This window comes from Pleuronectes platessa, chromosome 4 (genome assembly GCF_947347685.1).
Source record: "Pleuronectes platessa chromosome 4, fPlePla1.1, whole genome shotgun sequence".
Lineage (NCBI taxonomy): Eukaryota > Metazoa > Chordata > Actinopteri > Pleuronectiformes > Pleuronectidae > Pleuronectes > Pleuronectes platessa.
Genome location: NC_070629.1, coordinates 14,829,331 through 14,845,932, shown reverse-complemented (window position 1 = coordinate 14,845,932; position 16,602 = coordinate 14,829,331). Strand labels below are relative to the sequence as shown.

Sequence of the window (16,602 nt, the reverse complement as noted above, 5' to 3'; positions counted from 1 at the left end):
TCATGAAGAATGTTTTAGTTTCCGTTCCTTCTTAAGTTATTTTCTTTTATACTTCTTTGTACTTTCTTTGAACAGAATATTTTTTGACCTTGCTAAAGAAGAGATCTCCATCAATCGTGTTTTTAAGGTTTACCGCAGTAAACCAGTATTTAATTAGTGGTTGTCCCTGGCTGACATGTCTGCATGTGCACTCAGTGATAGCGTTTGTACACCACTGTCCTAAGATTTCAGGCTTTGACTCCTCAGTTGTAAAGACATATCTCATAAGCGATCTCTTCTTTCATTTCCTCCCTGCTGCAGTGTCGGGCTTCTTCCTATTTGTGTTTCCTTCCTTGTGTCCCTGAGGTTTCTTTTACATGTAGTATGCTTCAGTTTGTGCCATTGCATTCTAAGTGGTAACTGACCTAAAAAATTCTTACCTAATGTAAAACATGTTTTCCACCCCTGTTTAACACTTTGTTATAAAACTTAACTAGAAAAACCTGCTATTAATAAATGTATAGAGACATAGCATTGGTTATGTTGCTCAGTGTTTGCACCGGATGTAATGCTGGATGAAGTAATAAAAGATTCCTGTCTTTCATTTTAGAGGCTTTTTGGTCAGTTAATTATACAAAACTCAATACTGACTACTTCAGCGGCCATGTTTAAAGATGCGAGTCACAGTGTTCCTGCAGTCAAAGTTCATGAAACTTATTATGAAGCCAAAAAACTAATGGAAGAAATTAACTAACTTCTCACAAAACGTTCTTTTGTCTCTACACTCAATAACACGGTGAATTACGTCAGGCCAAATCAAACACGTAGAAATGAAGAAGGCCCAGTAGCTGCCTCGGACTTTCCCAGTGGCCCAACTGGAGACGCTCAAGATACTATTCTTCACCTGATGATAAGATGTGTGTTCTTTTGTGACACTGCTGTATGACCTCCATTAACCTTTGAACAGAGGAGCTGCCTTGTACCATCGTACCCATCTTTGTTGTTTTACAGAGAAAAGCCACATAGCAACAGCACCTAGGGAAGCAATGTGTGTCAGTGTCCATGGTAACAGTTGCTTCCTGCTTGAAGTGACAAATGCATCCCTGCTCACCCTCCAAGGAAACCAATGGTCTGAGAGTCTCTCCTCATTAGAAGGTTATATTGTGAATGGTTTTTACTGGAAACACTGATGTATCACAGTCTACCTTGACAGCCTCTGGTGGCCAGAGAGTGTAACTACACAATCAACACAAAAGTTGGGACAGTAAAGCATATAACACTTTGTAATGTTCCTCTGTACAGACAGCTAGCTAGCTCTTCATGTCGACAAAAATAAACATTAATGAAGCTTCTTGTGCAAGCAGCCGCCTGGCTGAATATCAAATATATTTACTGTATAGATTAAGAGATTTTGAAAGTAGTGTCCAGCATTTTCACTGTGGAATAGAACATTTCAGGATACTTCAGAGTACTGTAAAAACACTTTGCTCAATAAATTCAGAGAGAGACTGATATGCCTGTGTTCAGGACCTCCCTGACTATCTACATACATGAATATCAAGTCTCCTCTAACAGAACTGGCTGCTCACTCAATATGGTCTTGTAAGAAAACTTGGGAAGGAAAAGAGTTTGTCCTTCAGCGTCTTAAATTATATTATACTTCTTTTGTACAGAATATTTTTTGACAACTTCATCTTCACACTGATCAATAGGTGGCGCTATGACCCTGCAATAATATTAATATATGGAGCTGTTCAGATCAGGATTGTGATCATAGGTCAGTAGTTCAGGGCCGGTTGGACAATGCAGAGTGGATTTACTAAGTTCTTACTGTTTCATTGCGAATCAGTAGGTGGCGCTATGACACTGAGGAAGTATTGACACAGAGCTGTTCAGAGTTGGACTCTGATCATGAGACAGAAGTTTGGTGTTGATAGGACAATGCACATTGAAGTTACGACAAATAAAATAAAATAAATCAGAAAATCAGCCACGTCGCATCTTATTAACTTTATAGGGTTCACAAATAACAAAATACTAAATATTTTTGACTCATCAGCACCAAATTAACATAAGTATTAGGACCATGGAAATATTGTGGAGTTTATTCTGAGGAAAGAACAAAGACTTGGACCAATTGGCCAAACAAGCTGTGAGGATATCGTTGGTTACATTTGTGTTGTACTTTTTATTAGAATAATCATTTATTACAGATTATTTTTGATGGATAACAAATTCTCACACACAAATGCACATACACTCACACACAAAACCTATACAGCCTCCATCAGCCAAAAGTTAACAGTCATCAGGGTAAAAAACTCAATATGAGCTCTTTCAATGTTTCCTCTACATATTCTTTGTGGTTCAACATTGGAAATTCAGTTCCTCCAAGCAAATCTCTAGAAGAAGAACGAGGAGTCAGACTGTCCCCTGTCTTCCCACTCACTTCGCGAACCCCCCCATAGAGACTAGAGTCATGAAGCTGCTTCATTTCTGTCCCCTCTGCCATTTAAGAAAAGTGGATTCCTGCGGAGTTGAACGCGTGCAGAAGTCTGAGGATGAAGAAATACACCGACGATTAAACAAGTCAAATCAGTCATGTTGTTACAGGTGGACTCTTTGATAAAAAGGGATTTGAAGAAGCTTACACCATGAAGTCATCGATATCCATGGACCGGGCTCTCTTCTCACTGAAATCTACCTCCTGCAACACGCTCTCGATCTTCTTGGTGACGCTGAAGTCTGTGGGCACTTCCTGTCAAGGTGAAGCACAAGACTATAGATTCAGACAAAAAACTAAGGAGTGTGTACCAAGTGGCAGCATTTAGTCAGAATCTCAGATGGCTGACAGAGCTGTACACTGGGATTTTCACTCACCACATTGTGCACAGAGCAGTGAATTCTGTAGTTCTTTTCCAGCAGCTGTTCCACAGCAGTTGACCTGGAATTTAGAAATGCACATTACTGACGTTGCTTTTTTCCCCACACTGACAGAAGAGGCTGGAGGTGGAGGGGAAGCATCTGCAGCAGGCGGTTAGTTACTCACTTGAAAGCTGCACTGAGTGTTTTGTTTTTCCTCACGAAAGCTATTCTGACCAGGCCGTCCCATTCCTGTCCAGGAGATAAGAGAGCAGTGTTAAATATCTACAGTTCATCTCCTGCTCTAAATACTGAGGTGGCCGAGACGTGTCACACAAATGCCTTTATTGAAAACACAACTACAAAAGCCACACAACAGAAACACAACAGTTGTTTAATTGTCATCATCCGTTTTGTCACTCACTCCTGTTGTGGTGGTGTTTCCATCGTGTGGGTTTGTAATTTTAGTTTTCCATTAATGCACTTGTGTGTCAAGTCTCGGCCACCGTGGAATAGAGTCTCACAGTGGGAACCATTTTAAGAAACTCTACCTGGAAGTTAACTGGAGGGGGGGGATTTTTCGGTTCTATCCTGACGACACTTGACTCCACTTTTGGAGGAGGGCGGAAATTATTCTTCCCCACCTGATTAAAGGGGAAACATCAACAGAGAGCCGCGGTTGTTGCAACAGAAAACAATCTTGATGAAAGGGAATCCTCCAAAGACACTGTCATGATGCAGCAGTGTCAGAGTTGCTTTTGCACACCGACCTTCATGAGGTGGTCGACACGAGCCAGGAGCTGTGTGTTGATGGACAGGCGGCAGTACAGCTTGTCTCCCGGTGTGGCGACCAGCCGCATGGCAAACTCTCTCTGGAACATCAACACGGCACACCTGAACAGAAGTGAAACAAAAAGAGCTTCTGAATGGTCGACCAGCACACGAGACCAATGTAGCTCAAAGCTATTTTTGTTTTTTTATAAACTTTCTGACCTGAAGAAAGGTCGGTGAAGCAGGAGCTTGAAGACAAACGGTGATGAAATCTGCACAACGCATAAAGAAATGCAGAGATTCAGATAAATGCAGGGAATGATATATTGTCAGATCAGCTGCGTGCAGGAGGAGAGCTGTTTACCTGGTAAGGTAAATTAGCCACACAGACGTCAAAGAAAGGCAGATCTGCTTTTAATACATCTCCAACTAATATTTGAAGTTTGGTCTGCATGGGCCTGTTGGAAAAACGCAGCGTCCTTTCATTAGATTACATTTTCAACTTCTGTTCAATTGTAGACACCATGAAATACACAGTGTAGAGCCCGACTGATTTGTGGTTGGCAGATAAAAACCAGCTGATATGAGCCTTTCACAGATAAATCAACAATGCAGAGAAGATGTGCATTTTGTGTTAATTTAGAAAAATTATTTTCTAAAATCAAGTTCTACATTATATATACACAATTTCTTATTTACTTATAGTTATTTATATCAAGTTTATGGTTACATCTGAGGAATATTGACAATTTCTTATTGGCCCCCCAAAAAAACACATCATGTATTGTCAGGCTCTACAATGGAGGCACAATGCAGTTGTCACTCACGTGCACTGGACTCTTTTCTGAAGCTCAGCCACCAGTCTGCCGTCCAACTCACAGGCCACCACCTGCAGGAATATCAATTACTCTTTAGAATGAGCAGCTTCAGATAATGCAGGTGGTTGTAAACAGTGATGCTAAAGTCTTTGTTCATTCAATGAGAATCTGACATGAACTCAGGCCCGGACTTTTTCTGTGGTTTGCCTCTCGAACACAAAGAACGCAGCAGAAGATTGTCTCGGTCAGAAGCGTTCACAAAAACAAAGAACTGTCGGGAACATGCAGGAGTCAGGACATGACGTATAATTGCTGCTGCCATGTTAGCGACTCCTCCTCCCTGCAACTTGTTTGAGAAGTTCACATCAGCCCTCATCACCAAAAACCTCTTGAATCTTTCAAAGTTGACATCTTCGTCAGTATCACCTGTCTATGTGTTTGTATTCTTAGTTTCACGTTTTGTGTCAGAGATGTCATCAACACAATCATTTGATTGCTCACAGCAGTTTATATAAGTCAACTTTCCCGTCTCGACCTGAGAACTTGGAGCTTGGTAACACTCTGGCTCTCTCACCTTCTTAGCCTTCTCCAGCAGTTTCACCGTCATGTTTCCGGTACCGGGCCCCACCTCCAGAACCACGTCTGTCGGCCTGAGAGCAGCCTGAAACACAGGAAACACACCAATTAGGAAAACTGTACACATTGACGATACATTTGTGTGTCTGCGGAGGTGCTTGTGTGGCAGAGGCAGAGTGCATTGGAACAGCCTCCCACCTTTTCAATGATACTATTGACAACCAGGGGATTCTTCAGGATGTGCTGGCCGATGCCGGTGTTGAACATGATCCCTGCAACAGACAGTAAACAGGACAGCGTCACAAGACCAGGAAACAAACTACTTCTATAATACTCTTATACATTATAAACAGTTTATAAACATAAATTAAATAGTCAGTTTACATCATGTGTTGAGTTAATAAACAATAATAGTAACAGTTGAATTTAATAATATCAATAGAAACATGATTTTCTAGTTTTCACTTGCAGTTAATGAGTGTCTTGAATTAAATATTAGAACAAACCACCTGATGGTTAATCAGCTTGACATTAAATAACGATTTAGTGACATATACTCGTATGTTGACATGATGTCAGTTTAAATAAAGATCGTCTGAATTACTTTGTTTACCTTGAAAAAAAACTGGGAACATGAGCGTCACAGCAAAACTTTATTGATAACGTGACAACTCCATTCATTGTTAATGGTGTTTGACACTGATGTGAACGTTTGGTATCATCATGATGACGAAGATGAGGTTTCACCACAGACTGTAAATACAGAGTGTTTGACTCTTCACTCAGCAGCTGACCGTGATGTTAGCTGTCATGCTAATGCTAACCCCCTCCCCCGTAGAGACGAACCTTGGTTCTTGACTTCCTGGTGCTGCCTGCTTTTCTTCTCTGCTTTCACCTTCGGCATTTTTGCTCCGTTTGAAGATCCACGAACACGCAGTTGACAGTTATAGCAGATAAATCCGTGAGGGCTCCTGAAACACGTGTAAACCCTCTTCTCTTCTTCAGCGATTTCAAGCTTTCCTCTCCTCCTGTGTCGCCCTCTAGTGGCAGCTGAACGCCTCCTACAGGATCACCAGGATCATCATGAGTTGGTTTTGTGTCCTTGTCAGTGTTGTGCAAGTTCACACCTCTCATGAACTAGTTCAAAGTTCAGTTCATACCAGTAAACATGAATAGTTCACGTTCATAGTTCACCATTTAAATTCTGAACTAGTTCATAGTTCAGTTCATGTCATAGTTTTAAGGTGGACAGTGAGAATGAAAGACTTAACTTGTTAAAGAAAACCTTATCCATCACTACCCCTTGCCTTTACTGTCGGAATGTTTATCAGACAGTGTGTAAAAATCCCTCTCTGCTTTCTCTTGCCATCTGTATATGAGACCGAGAGCTGTTGTGTTGCAGGTATGGCCTGCCCCTTTAAGGAAAGTTTGTAGTGTGTGACGTAGTGCACCTGGGTATTGTGGGAAAAGACGCTAAAAATGTGTGTATAACGAGAAGTGACGGGCCACCTAGAGTAGATGATAGAGTGTTGCTCCTGCTGTATATCCGAGAAATAAAGTGGCCGCATTCCAAGTAAAGAAACATCTCCTCCTCCTTCTTCACGGAGCGGTCCGGCTGGTTACCGGCCAGACAGCGAGCCAAGATAACCAGTGACAGGGGCGGTACATGCGACATAGGAGACTGATTTATCATGACATACAATGTAAAACAATACATTAACGTCACACCATCATCCTCTAGCCCCGGGACGCACCGGAGGTAGAAGCGCTGCGAAAAGCGGTCAGCCTCCTTTCCTCGCCCATGTTAGATACTTTGGCTGTTCGCACCGGCAGCGTAGTGCCGGGAAGAACGGGGAAGCGCCGGGGCCACACACACACACACACACATAATCTCCTGTGGGGGGGTGCCGGCTACAGGCTTGCGAAGGTCAGTCACCTGTGAAGACCAGCATCATTTACCCCTGAACCAGCGCGGAGAAATGATCACATCCTGCGCAGAAGCCCATTGCGCAGGAATTGCGCGCGCAGATTTATTTTTTATTTTTTATTTTTTTATTTAAAATTGTCCCTGTTTTTAATGTATTTAATTTATAGTGTAAGATATTTTGCAATTAATAGGGGAAATCCTGCCAATTTTAAGAGTTCTGTATATTGCCTGCTTGAAAATGAGACCGTAAGGGATTCTTACCCGGGTCTTGCTTATTACAGAACTTACGCTCTACCGACTAGGCCACACCGCCTGCTGATTTGCGAGAGGAACTAAGCACATTAAGCTGATGGACAAATTATCGTGTGTCTGTGTCCGTGTCATTTAATGCTGCTTTTGATAAACACTTCAGAGAAAATATTTTCTACTTTACTACATATATTTGACAGCCTTACTTAAAAGTTATTTGTATATTTTTGGCTTTTAGATACTGGATGATTTAACATACTTTAAAAACCTATTGTTAGAGAATAACCCAGTACTTTTCCAACCTTGTCTTCGGACGAACAAGAATCACAGTCTGCTGTGATGTCCTGAGGCTGCCCCCTGCTGGCTGCTTGGTAAGTAGTGTGAAGCTAATGAGGTGTTTTATAAAGATGTGATCGAAAACGTCAGACCAAGTGAATCCACTTTATTTCAGCATGAACAGAAAAAAAAGAAGGGAGTTTCATTTCACTTCACAACAGTTCCTCCTAGCAGCATGATGCATACAGAGAGATGAATAAATACCTACTCATTTTAGCAGCAGAGTAGGGACATTTTGCTGATGTCACCAGCCGTGGCTCCGTGGACAGGCAAGCAAATATTAAATTATCAGGTGCACAATTCAGAAAGCACCGCAAAGTAGAGGAGGAGAAGAAAGAACAATATAGAGGTAAGAATCACTCCGATTGTGGACATCATTAATGTTTATTTGTGTCGACATGACATGATATGCGAACAGGACTGTACAGGACTCTTTTGATATTTTTTATTATATATTTGTATTGTTTTTTATAGCTTGCAAATTTGTCTGCCTGTGTATGCATCTGTTTACAGTCCAAACGTTATTGGGTAGGAGTGTCGGAGTTACGAACAAGAAGTGTGTCGTGTTCGCTGGACTTTAATAAAGTTACACATAAAGAGAGAAGTTTCCTGTCGTCTACACGCGAGGACGCCACAATATGAACGTGTTCACCGTTCAAATTCATTATTTGTCATTGAGTTGCTTTCAGTTCATCGTTCTCATAAAAGTGAACGTGTTCAATGAACGCGTTTTTTCCAAGGAACCTCCACCAAGGCCAGACAGTCCTCCAATGAGACCACTGTTAAATTCACTAGATCCAGATTTTTATTTGCACTTGCACTTGCAACAGCGCACACTCATAGATTTCAAGTGTTTCATCAAGATTCATCTATTATTTTCAGAGTAATCAATAAAAATGTGGAAAAAACTGCAACATCTCACAATATAGAAGTTAGTTAATAAAAAAAAAATCTGGATCCACACTGAAATGTAAAGGCTTCTTTTCTGACCCCCACCACTTCCCTCCACCAAGATTTGTGGTAATCCGTCCAGTAGTTTTGTCTAATCATAACATAAAGTAAAAGATAGACAAACTGAGAATATAACGGAGGTAATAACAATTTGAAGAGTGGGTTTTATATTTATATTTTATTATCTATTAAACAATGCAACACTGAAACATAAATATGAGTGAAAAGATTCCTTTTCCTAGTCAGAGATGGGAATCTCCTCCAGTGTCATGGCGATGTCTCGAAGTTTGGGATCATCCAGCCAGTTGACTTTACAGGCCAGGAGGATGCCCTGAGGAGAGACACACGTGTCAATACACCAGCTGCTAAGTTCACTTCACTCATTAACCAGTCAGACCTTGAAGTGATTGAATGTGTTTTTTTAATCTTGTACAATTTACCCTCAGGACATTCTGTGTCATAATGGCCAGCTTTTTATATTTCTCCAGGTTCGCCTGTCCTTTCTCTATCACCGCTTTGTACTTCTCTGTGTCCGGGTGCTCTTTCCTGGACATCAGCTCCTCCATCTCTTTCATTTTCTCATGTGTGAGCCGTTTCATCTCTACACACAATCACGCACAGACAGACACAAATATTATTGACAAAGTGAGTCTACTCTGTCAAAACGCCAAATGTGTTGTTTAATAAAAACAATGAATCGATGATAATTCATGGACCTCGTTGTCCACCATTTTTCAAGTGAACATGGAGCAGAGAAAAACTGAAAAATGTAAAAGAACCAGAGAACATACCAAGTCTCTTCTTCTGTATTTCTGTAATTTCATCTTGAAGATCTCTGGACTCCTGAAGACATTTTTTTAAGAAATCACCTCAATTTTACACGTTCATCTGAATACATGTATCAATTTGTAAAACAGAAAACTTGCAGAGCTCCTTCCGATCTACTCAATAGAAGAAGATACGACTTACTTTCTGAAGTTGTTTTATATGTGAACAAAAAGCCATGCAGCGATCACTCACAGCTTTCAGTGCGCTATAAATATAAACGAACAAAGCTGTAAATCATTATCATAAAATGTTAACAAAATAAATGTAAGAGTTATTTCAGCTATGAGTTGACATACTCTGCCTCTGAATTGTTTTCTTTCAGCTTTTCTCCAATAGCATGCCACATCTGCATCCTGAAAGACACCAGTCAAATCCGTTAATGTCCAAGGATAACCAAGCGTTTACGGATTCTAGATCATATATTTTCACATTGTATTATCATACATGCAGAGAAACAGAATAAAGGATGTTTTTAAAGCAGTTTACCTGTGCAGTGTCAACATGCTGTTAAAATGATTTGTCTTGACTCTTTCCAGCTCACTGACGTAATCTGGTCTGGAAACGTAATGAAAAATATACATTGCATTACAACAATGTAAATTATAAAATAATCTTAAACCTGTATTTGTTTCTAAGTTCTAGATCCAAACCATTGGTTTAATACTCACAAGTCTCTCTCTGCTTCAGATGAACTGCATGACCTCTTTGCTTTTCCTGTCACAAGAAAGAGAAAGATGTTAATGCTCAATTGTTTAATTCATTATATTACAAGGTGATGAAACAACATATATACCTGCATTGAGCTGTACAGCCATCTCAAAACACTGGTTGGACATCTGCTGCTTTATTCTGAAAAGAGAGTGATTTCAAAGATTACAAAGATTCCAGCTGCAGTCTCATGTCATGAAGTAGTATTTTAATTTTTGTGAGATCCAACTGGATTTAAAGTGGATCCTTGACCACTGCGGTTAGGATGTAATACAGCAGATGAACCAGCACTAAGTCACTGAGAACTGCAAGAAGAAATTCATCTTATCGCCTTCATACTTGGCATGTGTGACATTAAGGAGTCAAGGAAGTTAAGTCTCCACTTTGGTGAGATTTGGACATTCAATATGTTCAATATGAATAAAGTTTGAATAAACAGGCAAGCAGTTCTCTTTAGCAGCGGTGGCTGGGACTCATCAACAAAAGGAACGTTGTTGATCATGGCAACAGTGTTTTCAAGACAACCGCAATAACAACTGATTCTCCAGTTTAGTGTTCTGCGTACTGAGTCAAGCTTCATAATAAACAGGAGAAAAGCTCTTAAGCAGCAGTGGTGGTGCAGCTTCATGGTTCTGTGTCCTTCAGCTGGTCTTTACTTGTCACTTGCTCCTTTACTGCAGGCTAGCACCATTGCTTGAAAGCTGCAACCAGCATCACCACAAGGCCAAGCAAACAGCGTATTGCAAAAACAGGCAGATTTGGAGCAAGCATTGTACTAGTGTATTACAAACAGAAGTGTTGAAGTAGATGTGAGAGAGGAACCTCAGCATGTTTGCGGGCGAGGTGTCCCGCTGTGCGTTGGGGCTGTCGGGAGCAGGACCGTCATTCAGGGCCACAGCCTCCATCGTGTGTTTGAGGTCTCCCACGCTGTCAGATTGGTCCATCAGAGAGCGATGATGAAAGATCTTCACAAGGAAAAGTCCATGTCAATTCAATATCGCAGACTTACCAATTAAAAAATAAATTACTTCCTGTTATATGCTACTGAATTTGGATTAAGATCTAAGCAGGCAGAAATATCATTGTTAGAATCTAATGAACTGGCTTTATGGGGAAACAATATTATACACTGCTGAAAAAGCAATACATATATAGAAGTAGAATTATGGTTGAAGTGAAGAACAAAGTAAAGAAATACAAAACATATTAAAGAGGGAAATATTTTCCGGTGGGCTGGAAGCATAGCAAATAATAAATATTCAAACTACAACTGCCTAGAAATTGCAATTAGGTCATACATCCCCAGTTTAAGAAGAGTCCACCTCTTTTAATGCAGTGTAAAGTTTGAACAAACTAATAATGATAAAAAATGCACGTCTGAAGCAGTTTTATTTCTACTCACCGTTGCTGAGGTCACACTCCGGACTAATGGGAGTTGAATTAAACTATCTCACTTTGTTTAATCGAGCTTAACGTTGTCGGTAAATTGAAATCCAACACAGAAGTTAATGTGATAGCGACTAGCTACGACTGACAGATACAAGTTCAACATTAACTTCTCACAAACTTTCAGCGGCTGTTCCATGTGAGGCTTTGTTTACTGTCACTTCTTGGACGGTGGTTTTGTTTACATCCGTTAGTTTCAGAGAGAAAGAAACCCGCCAGGAAGTGACGACATCATCACACGTCTGTCAGCGCCCTCTGCAGGCCCGGAGTGAGAAGTGAAGGTGCGGTAAACTTTTCAAGATTTCAAGAATTCAAGATTTTATTTGTCCTGACTCATGTGAACTGCAATGACATACAGCCGCTGGCATTCTAGTCATAGTCCAAAATACATGGAGAAAACCATGCAAGCAAAAAAAAATAAATAGAATGAAATATATAAAATAAAACTAAGTAAAAATAAATATAATGAAATATGATCAAATATACCCCTAAAATAAAATATAAAGTTAGATGCGTTCAGGGTCACAGAGATTCCCTTAATGTACCTCTCACTTTATTATTAACTAACCCAACAGATAAGGAGGTCGGGAAGAACTGGATTCACACTGTCCAAAGGTACATTTGATTTTACCGTGTTTAAGGCAGAGTCCAAACAATGGCAGACTGTAAATATAATGTATGAAAGGCTCATGCATTTCTTTCTTTCTTTCTTTCTTTCTTTCTTTCTTTCTTTCTTTCTTTCTTTCTTTCTTGTGAATTGTGTGGTCCCCCTCAAGTGAAAATCACAATTGCAAAACTGTAAGAAAATTGCCCAAATTTTGCTTCATGGAACCTGTATTTTTCTTGTTTGATGAAAATCAGTAATTAAAAAACAGCACTATTCTATTCTTTTAAAAAGTGACAAAAGACTTCCAAAGATTTCTCTGATTTTATTTTCAGATTATGAAAGCAATTATAACCCATACATTCAACAGAAAATAGGGGAAATGTAATGTAAATCTGGGGAAAAAACATTGAGGTATCTTTTTAATTCCTGGACTGGACAGGTTAGGGTGTTACGGAGGGCACATATGCGCCATTGTGTTATTGTGTTTTCTCATTTGCTCATGGCAATTGTCGAATTTATTAATTTACAAACATCTTCCAGTTTTACAAACGATGACACATCAAGGCATGAATGATTTTTCACTGTACGGGTCAATGTGAGGTCCCAAGAAAATTGTTTCACTCATTCCAGCTTACTTACAAAATCTTAAAAACATAACTTAAAATCGCTGCTTTAATTTTCTATTATGATATTATTACTTATTATTAGTATATAGGGTACCATCAAAGTTTTTGACTCTTCCTTATCATCTGTAAAACTTTTAAAAAAGTTTTAAAACCTGTTTGGAGGTGATCTTTAAGACTTTCCTTCCTTCCCAAGACTTTTTTTCCTCATAATTCTTTGACATCTGAAACAAAAAAAAAAGTCTTACATTTGATCTCATCCTTTCCTGGAAAGATCATAAATGAAATGTTCTCCTTTAAGAGCCACTTCGCTTTGTTATGCAACTCATTTAATCTCGCGAGATTACAGCAATGATTTCTGCACACAGGCCACATTCATAAAAGGCGCAGAGAGCATGAAGTAGGTCAGTGACCAGCAGACAGGGTTCAGTTGTTACAGCTGCACAGAGAGAAGAAGTGATGGAGAGCAAGAAGAGCAAGGTAACAGCAGAACTCAGCTGCTGCTGGTGGTGTGTACATAAATCTGCATGTTTGCTTTATTCTTGAAAACATCCGAAACATAATATCTGTTAAACTACAGATTGAGACGTCTGGAGGCTGTTTTATTATCAATAATTACAAGTATTCCTGTATTTGTATGGAATGTTTAGTTTACAGAAAAAACTAATACTGGACAAAACATACTGTATTGTGACATACCTTGCCAGGCACCAGAGTAAGGTGTGTATGTCCTGTGGCCGTGGATATGTGTGTGGGTACGTGTGTGTCTCTGTGTGTGTGTGTGTGTGTGGGTGTGTGTGTGTGAACGTCATGTGTGTGTGTGTGTACTCAGGGTATCTTGGAGCGCCTCAATGCTGGGGAGGTGGTCGTAGGAGATGGCGGTTATGTGATGCAACTGGAGCGACGTGGCTATGTGAAGGCAGGACACTGGACACCCGAGGCAGCTGTTGAACACCCTGAAGCAGGTGCACGTTACATAATCTGTCATAAAAGAGCAGCGGACTCTGTTAATGCAGAATTTGTATATGCCTATCCATTCACCTGCGTTTTCCCCCAGTAACTCTCTCTCTCACACCGACAGTGCGGCAGCTTCACAGGGAGTTTCTGAGAGCAGGAGCCAATGTCATGCAGACGTTCACCTTTTACTGCAGCGAGGACAAGCTGGAGATCAGTGGCAATGTCTCCAACATCAGTGTTAGAACAAAACTTTTAATGTGGAGATACAAACAACTCTAATATTCTGTTTACAATGGTGTCAATCTAATTTGATTCTTTCTGATTCAGGGGGCGCAGATCAACGAGGCAGCCTGTGACCTCGCCAGGGAGGTAGCCAACGAGGGGAACGCACTGGTCGCTGGGTGTGTGTCTAAGACTCCCTGTTATCAGAACAGTCGCAATGAGCCCAAGGTCAAGGCCATTTTTAAGAAACAAATGGATGACTTCCTCAAAAAGGACATTGATTTCTTTATAGTAGAGGTACGAGCAGCTCAAAAGGAATACAACTATGCACCAGATCAGCTTTTTTGTCCCAAGTGAACGTTTCCTGATCGGATGCACATTTCTCCTGCAGTTTGTTGATCACGTGGAGGAGGCAGTGTGGGCAGTGCAGGTGCTGAAGACCAGCGGTAAACCAGTGGGTGCAACAATGTGCATCTCTCCTCAGGGAGACATGCAGGGAATCCCACCTGGAGAGTGTGCAATCAGGCTGGTCAAAGCTGGTACGTTGACCCTCCTGTGTTCGGCTACTTTAAATCTGACATCATATTTCAGCTGTACAACCTGGATGTGTGTTTATATATATATACGTGTGTGCGTGTGTGTGTGTGTGTGTGTGTGCAGGAGCTGACATCGTTGGTGTAAATTGCCACTTGGACCCTCTGACCTGTATTGACACAGTGAAGCTGATGAAAGAGGGATTAGAGAAAGCAGGTCTCAGAGCCCACCTCATGATCCAGCCGTTGGGCTTTCACACAACTGAGCGCAACCACAGTGGATACATCAACCTACCGGAGTTCCCCTTTGGTTGGTGTTTGCGTATTTGTTTTTTGCAGAACCAAGAAAATATTATTCAATTAGAATGTCCCTCAGTAGAGCACATCCCTCCACCAAGACCCAACAATCCCTTCATGAAACCACATTGAAATGCACTCATTTTATTTGTCAACACTGATAAACGTCAGTGCCCTAAACAAGTCAGATTTATTTCATCAAGATCGATTCAAACAAAATATTGTTAAATCAAGGAAATTGTTGAAAAAATCTGCCCCTGATCCGAATCAGCACCAACATTTTGTGGGGTCTTCCTTGGCTCATGGCCCTCCCCCACAAATATCAGGGAAACGGTTCAGCTGTTTTGGAGTTTTTTTAAATTCAATCAAGCTGCCCCAAATTGCACACACTTATCGGTCCCTTAAATAAGATCAAGATCAATTCATTATTCTCTTAAAAAAAAGAAGTATATGGATTCTTTTCTTGGTCAAATCATGTGTGTCATTGTGCTGACAAACAAACAAACACAGCAACGGACAGGGGGGGGAAACATAACCTTCTTGGCGTATATAATTATATCATCATTGTCCATTTCGACAATTGTTATTGTTGTTACTACGGTACATTAAGAGAATAAGTTTCCCTTCGACTTGAAAAGAACATGACACCAAATATGTATATAAAACTAAGTCAAGTAAAGTGGGTCTGTAATTATAGTGCTGCTTAATGAAGCCAAATATGCCCTAATGCCCTTCAGTGTCATTGATGGTTTGTGATTTATATCTGTTACTATAATTTTGCACATTTATTAAAGTATAAATCGGAGGGAATTTGAGTTTAGAGCCCATGTGCTGCACACTCATTGTATGTGTAGCTTGATGAGAGCGTCAACATAATCCAGTATTTTTTCCTCTCAGCATTGGAGACCAGAGCAATGACCCGCTGGGACATTCATAAATACGCCAGGGAGGCTTACAATGCAGGAATTCGCTACATTGGCGGTTGCTGTGGATTTGAGGCTTACCATATCAGAGCTATAGCAGAGGAGCTGTGTGCAGAGAGAGGATTCCTCCCTCCAGCCTCAGAGAAGCATGGGCCCTGGGGAGCTGCTCTGGAGATGCACACCAAACCCTGGGTCAGAGCCCGGTAAGACTGACAAACCATATGAGTCTCCATCCGTCATATATAACACTTATCTTTGAGGGTTGCAGGGGGAGCTGAAGACAATCCCACCTGACATTTGGTGGGAGAGGTGAGAATGAGAGAACATGCAAACTCCAAACTGTGCAAACTCTATATATTAGTCTGCTGTTTTTCAGTGACGCTGCAGCATCTGCATTAAATGTGGACAGAAGACTGAAAACAGTGGCCCATATAGTACGCACAAAGCTTATGGTGCTGTGGTGGCACTTATTATATAGGATGCAAAAATAGAGGGTAATCTGGGAAGTGTGTGTTTCTGCTCAGTACAGGTTTTGGTTTGTAGCCAACTAAATTCACAATTTATTGTAGGGCTAACCGAGAATACTGGGAGAACCTGTTGCCCGCTTCTGGACGTCCCAAATGCCCCTCCATGGCTACACCAGCCGAGGATGAAGAGCATCAGCTTAAGTCCAACATACCAACATAATTGTGTCTGTACTGCACAGTGTGTTGTAGTCTTTGTGTAAAAAATTAACCAGCTCTTTCTCAACACATACTCACCAACTGATTTGTCCTTTACCCTCTTTGTATGATGGTGTTATTATTGTGTGAGCAAACACATCTAACACTGTTAATGAACCTACTAACAAACAGTTTTTTACTAGTTAATACATTTACTCAATATAAAACATCTCCACAGTTACTACACTGATTTTTGTAATTTTCTAACTAAACTTTTAACTTTATTATAATTGTATTCAATAAAAGAATAAATCACTGTTTCAGCAA

At 40.5% G+C, this 16,602-nt stretch overlaps 3 protein-coding genes across 3 annotated transcripts; 1 reads left to right on the top strand and 2 right to left on the bottom strand.

Annotated features, from left to right (window-relative positions):
- Positions 1-2,276: 2,276 nt before the first annotated feature.
- On the bottom strand, positions 2,277-6,037 carry dimt1l (DIM1 dimethyladenosine transferase 1-like (S. cerevisiae)). Its single transcript, XM_053420225.1, has 12 exons — positions 5,853-6,037; positions 5,205-5,278; positions 5,005-5,091; positions 4,440-4,501; positions 3,977-4,070; positions 3,835-3,884; positions 3,612-3,735; positions 3,393-3,485; positions 3,029-3,093; positions 2,860-2,923; positions 2,631-2,737; positions 2,277-2,534 (listed from the first exon to the last, which is right to left on the bottom strand). Exons 1-12 carry the CDS (start codon positions 5,908-5,910, stop codon positions 2,492-2,494), a joined length of 921 nt encoding a protein of 306 aa, XP_053276200.1. The 5' UTR covers positions 5,911-6,037; the 3' UTR covers positions 2,277-2,491.
- A 2,591-nt stretch (positions 6,038-8,628) lies between these two features.
- cenph (centromere protein H) lies at positions 8,629-11,675 on the bottom strand. The gene is made up of 10 exons (XM_053420226.1): positions 11,408-11,675; positions 10,828-10,970; positions 10,091-10,146; positions 9,966-10,011; positions 9,784-9,852; positions 9,594-9,650; positions 9,439-9,502; positions 9,261-9,312; positions 8,910-9,070; positions 8,629-8,800 (listed from the first exon to the last, which is right to left on the bottom strand). Exons 2-10 carry the CDS (start codon positions 10,947-10,949, stop codon positions 8,708-8,710), a joined length of 720 nt encoding a protein of 239 aa, XP_053276201.1. The 5' UTR covers positions 10,950-10,970; positions 11,408-11,675; the 3' UTR covers positions 8,629-8,707.
- A 1,354-nt stretch (positions 11,676-13,029) lies between these two features.
- LOC128437929 (betaine--homocysteine S-methyltransferase 1) lies at positions 13,030-16,602 on the top strand. Its single transcript, XM_053420224.1, has 8 exons — positions 13,030-13,161; positions 13,514-13,646; positions 13,763-13,875; positions 13,966-14,157; positions 14,252-14,399; positions 14,521-14,703; positions 15,588-15,816; positions 16,183-16,602. Exons 1-8 carry the CDS (start codon positions 13,141-13,143, stop codon positions 16,298-16,300), a joined length of 1,137 nt encoding a protein of 378 aa, XP_053276199.1. The 5' UTR covers positions 13,030-13,140; the 3' UTR covers positions 16,301-16,602.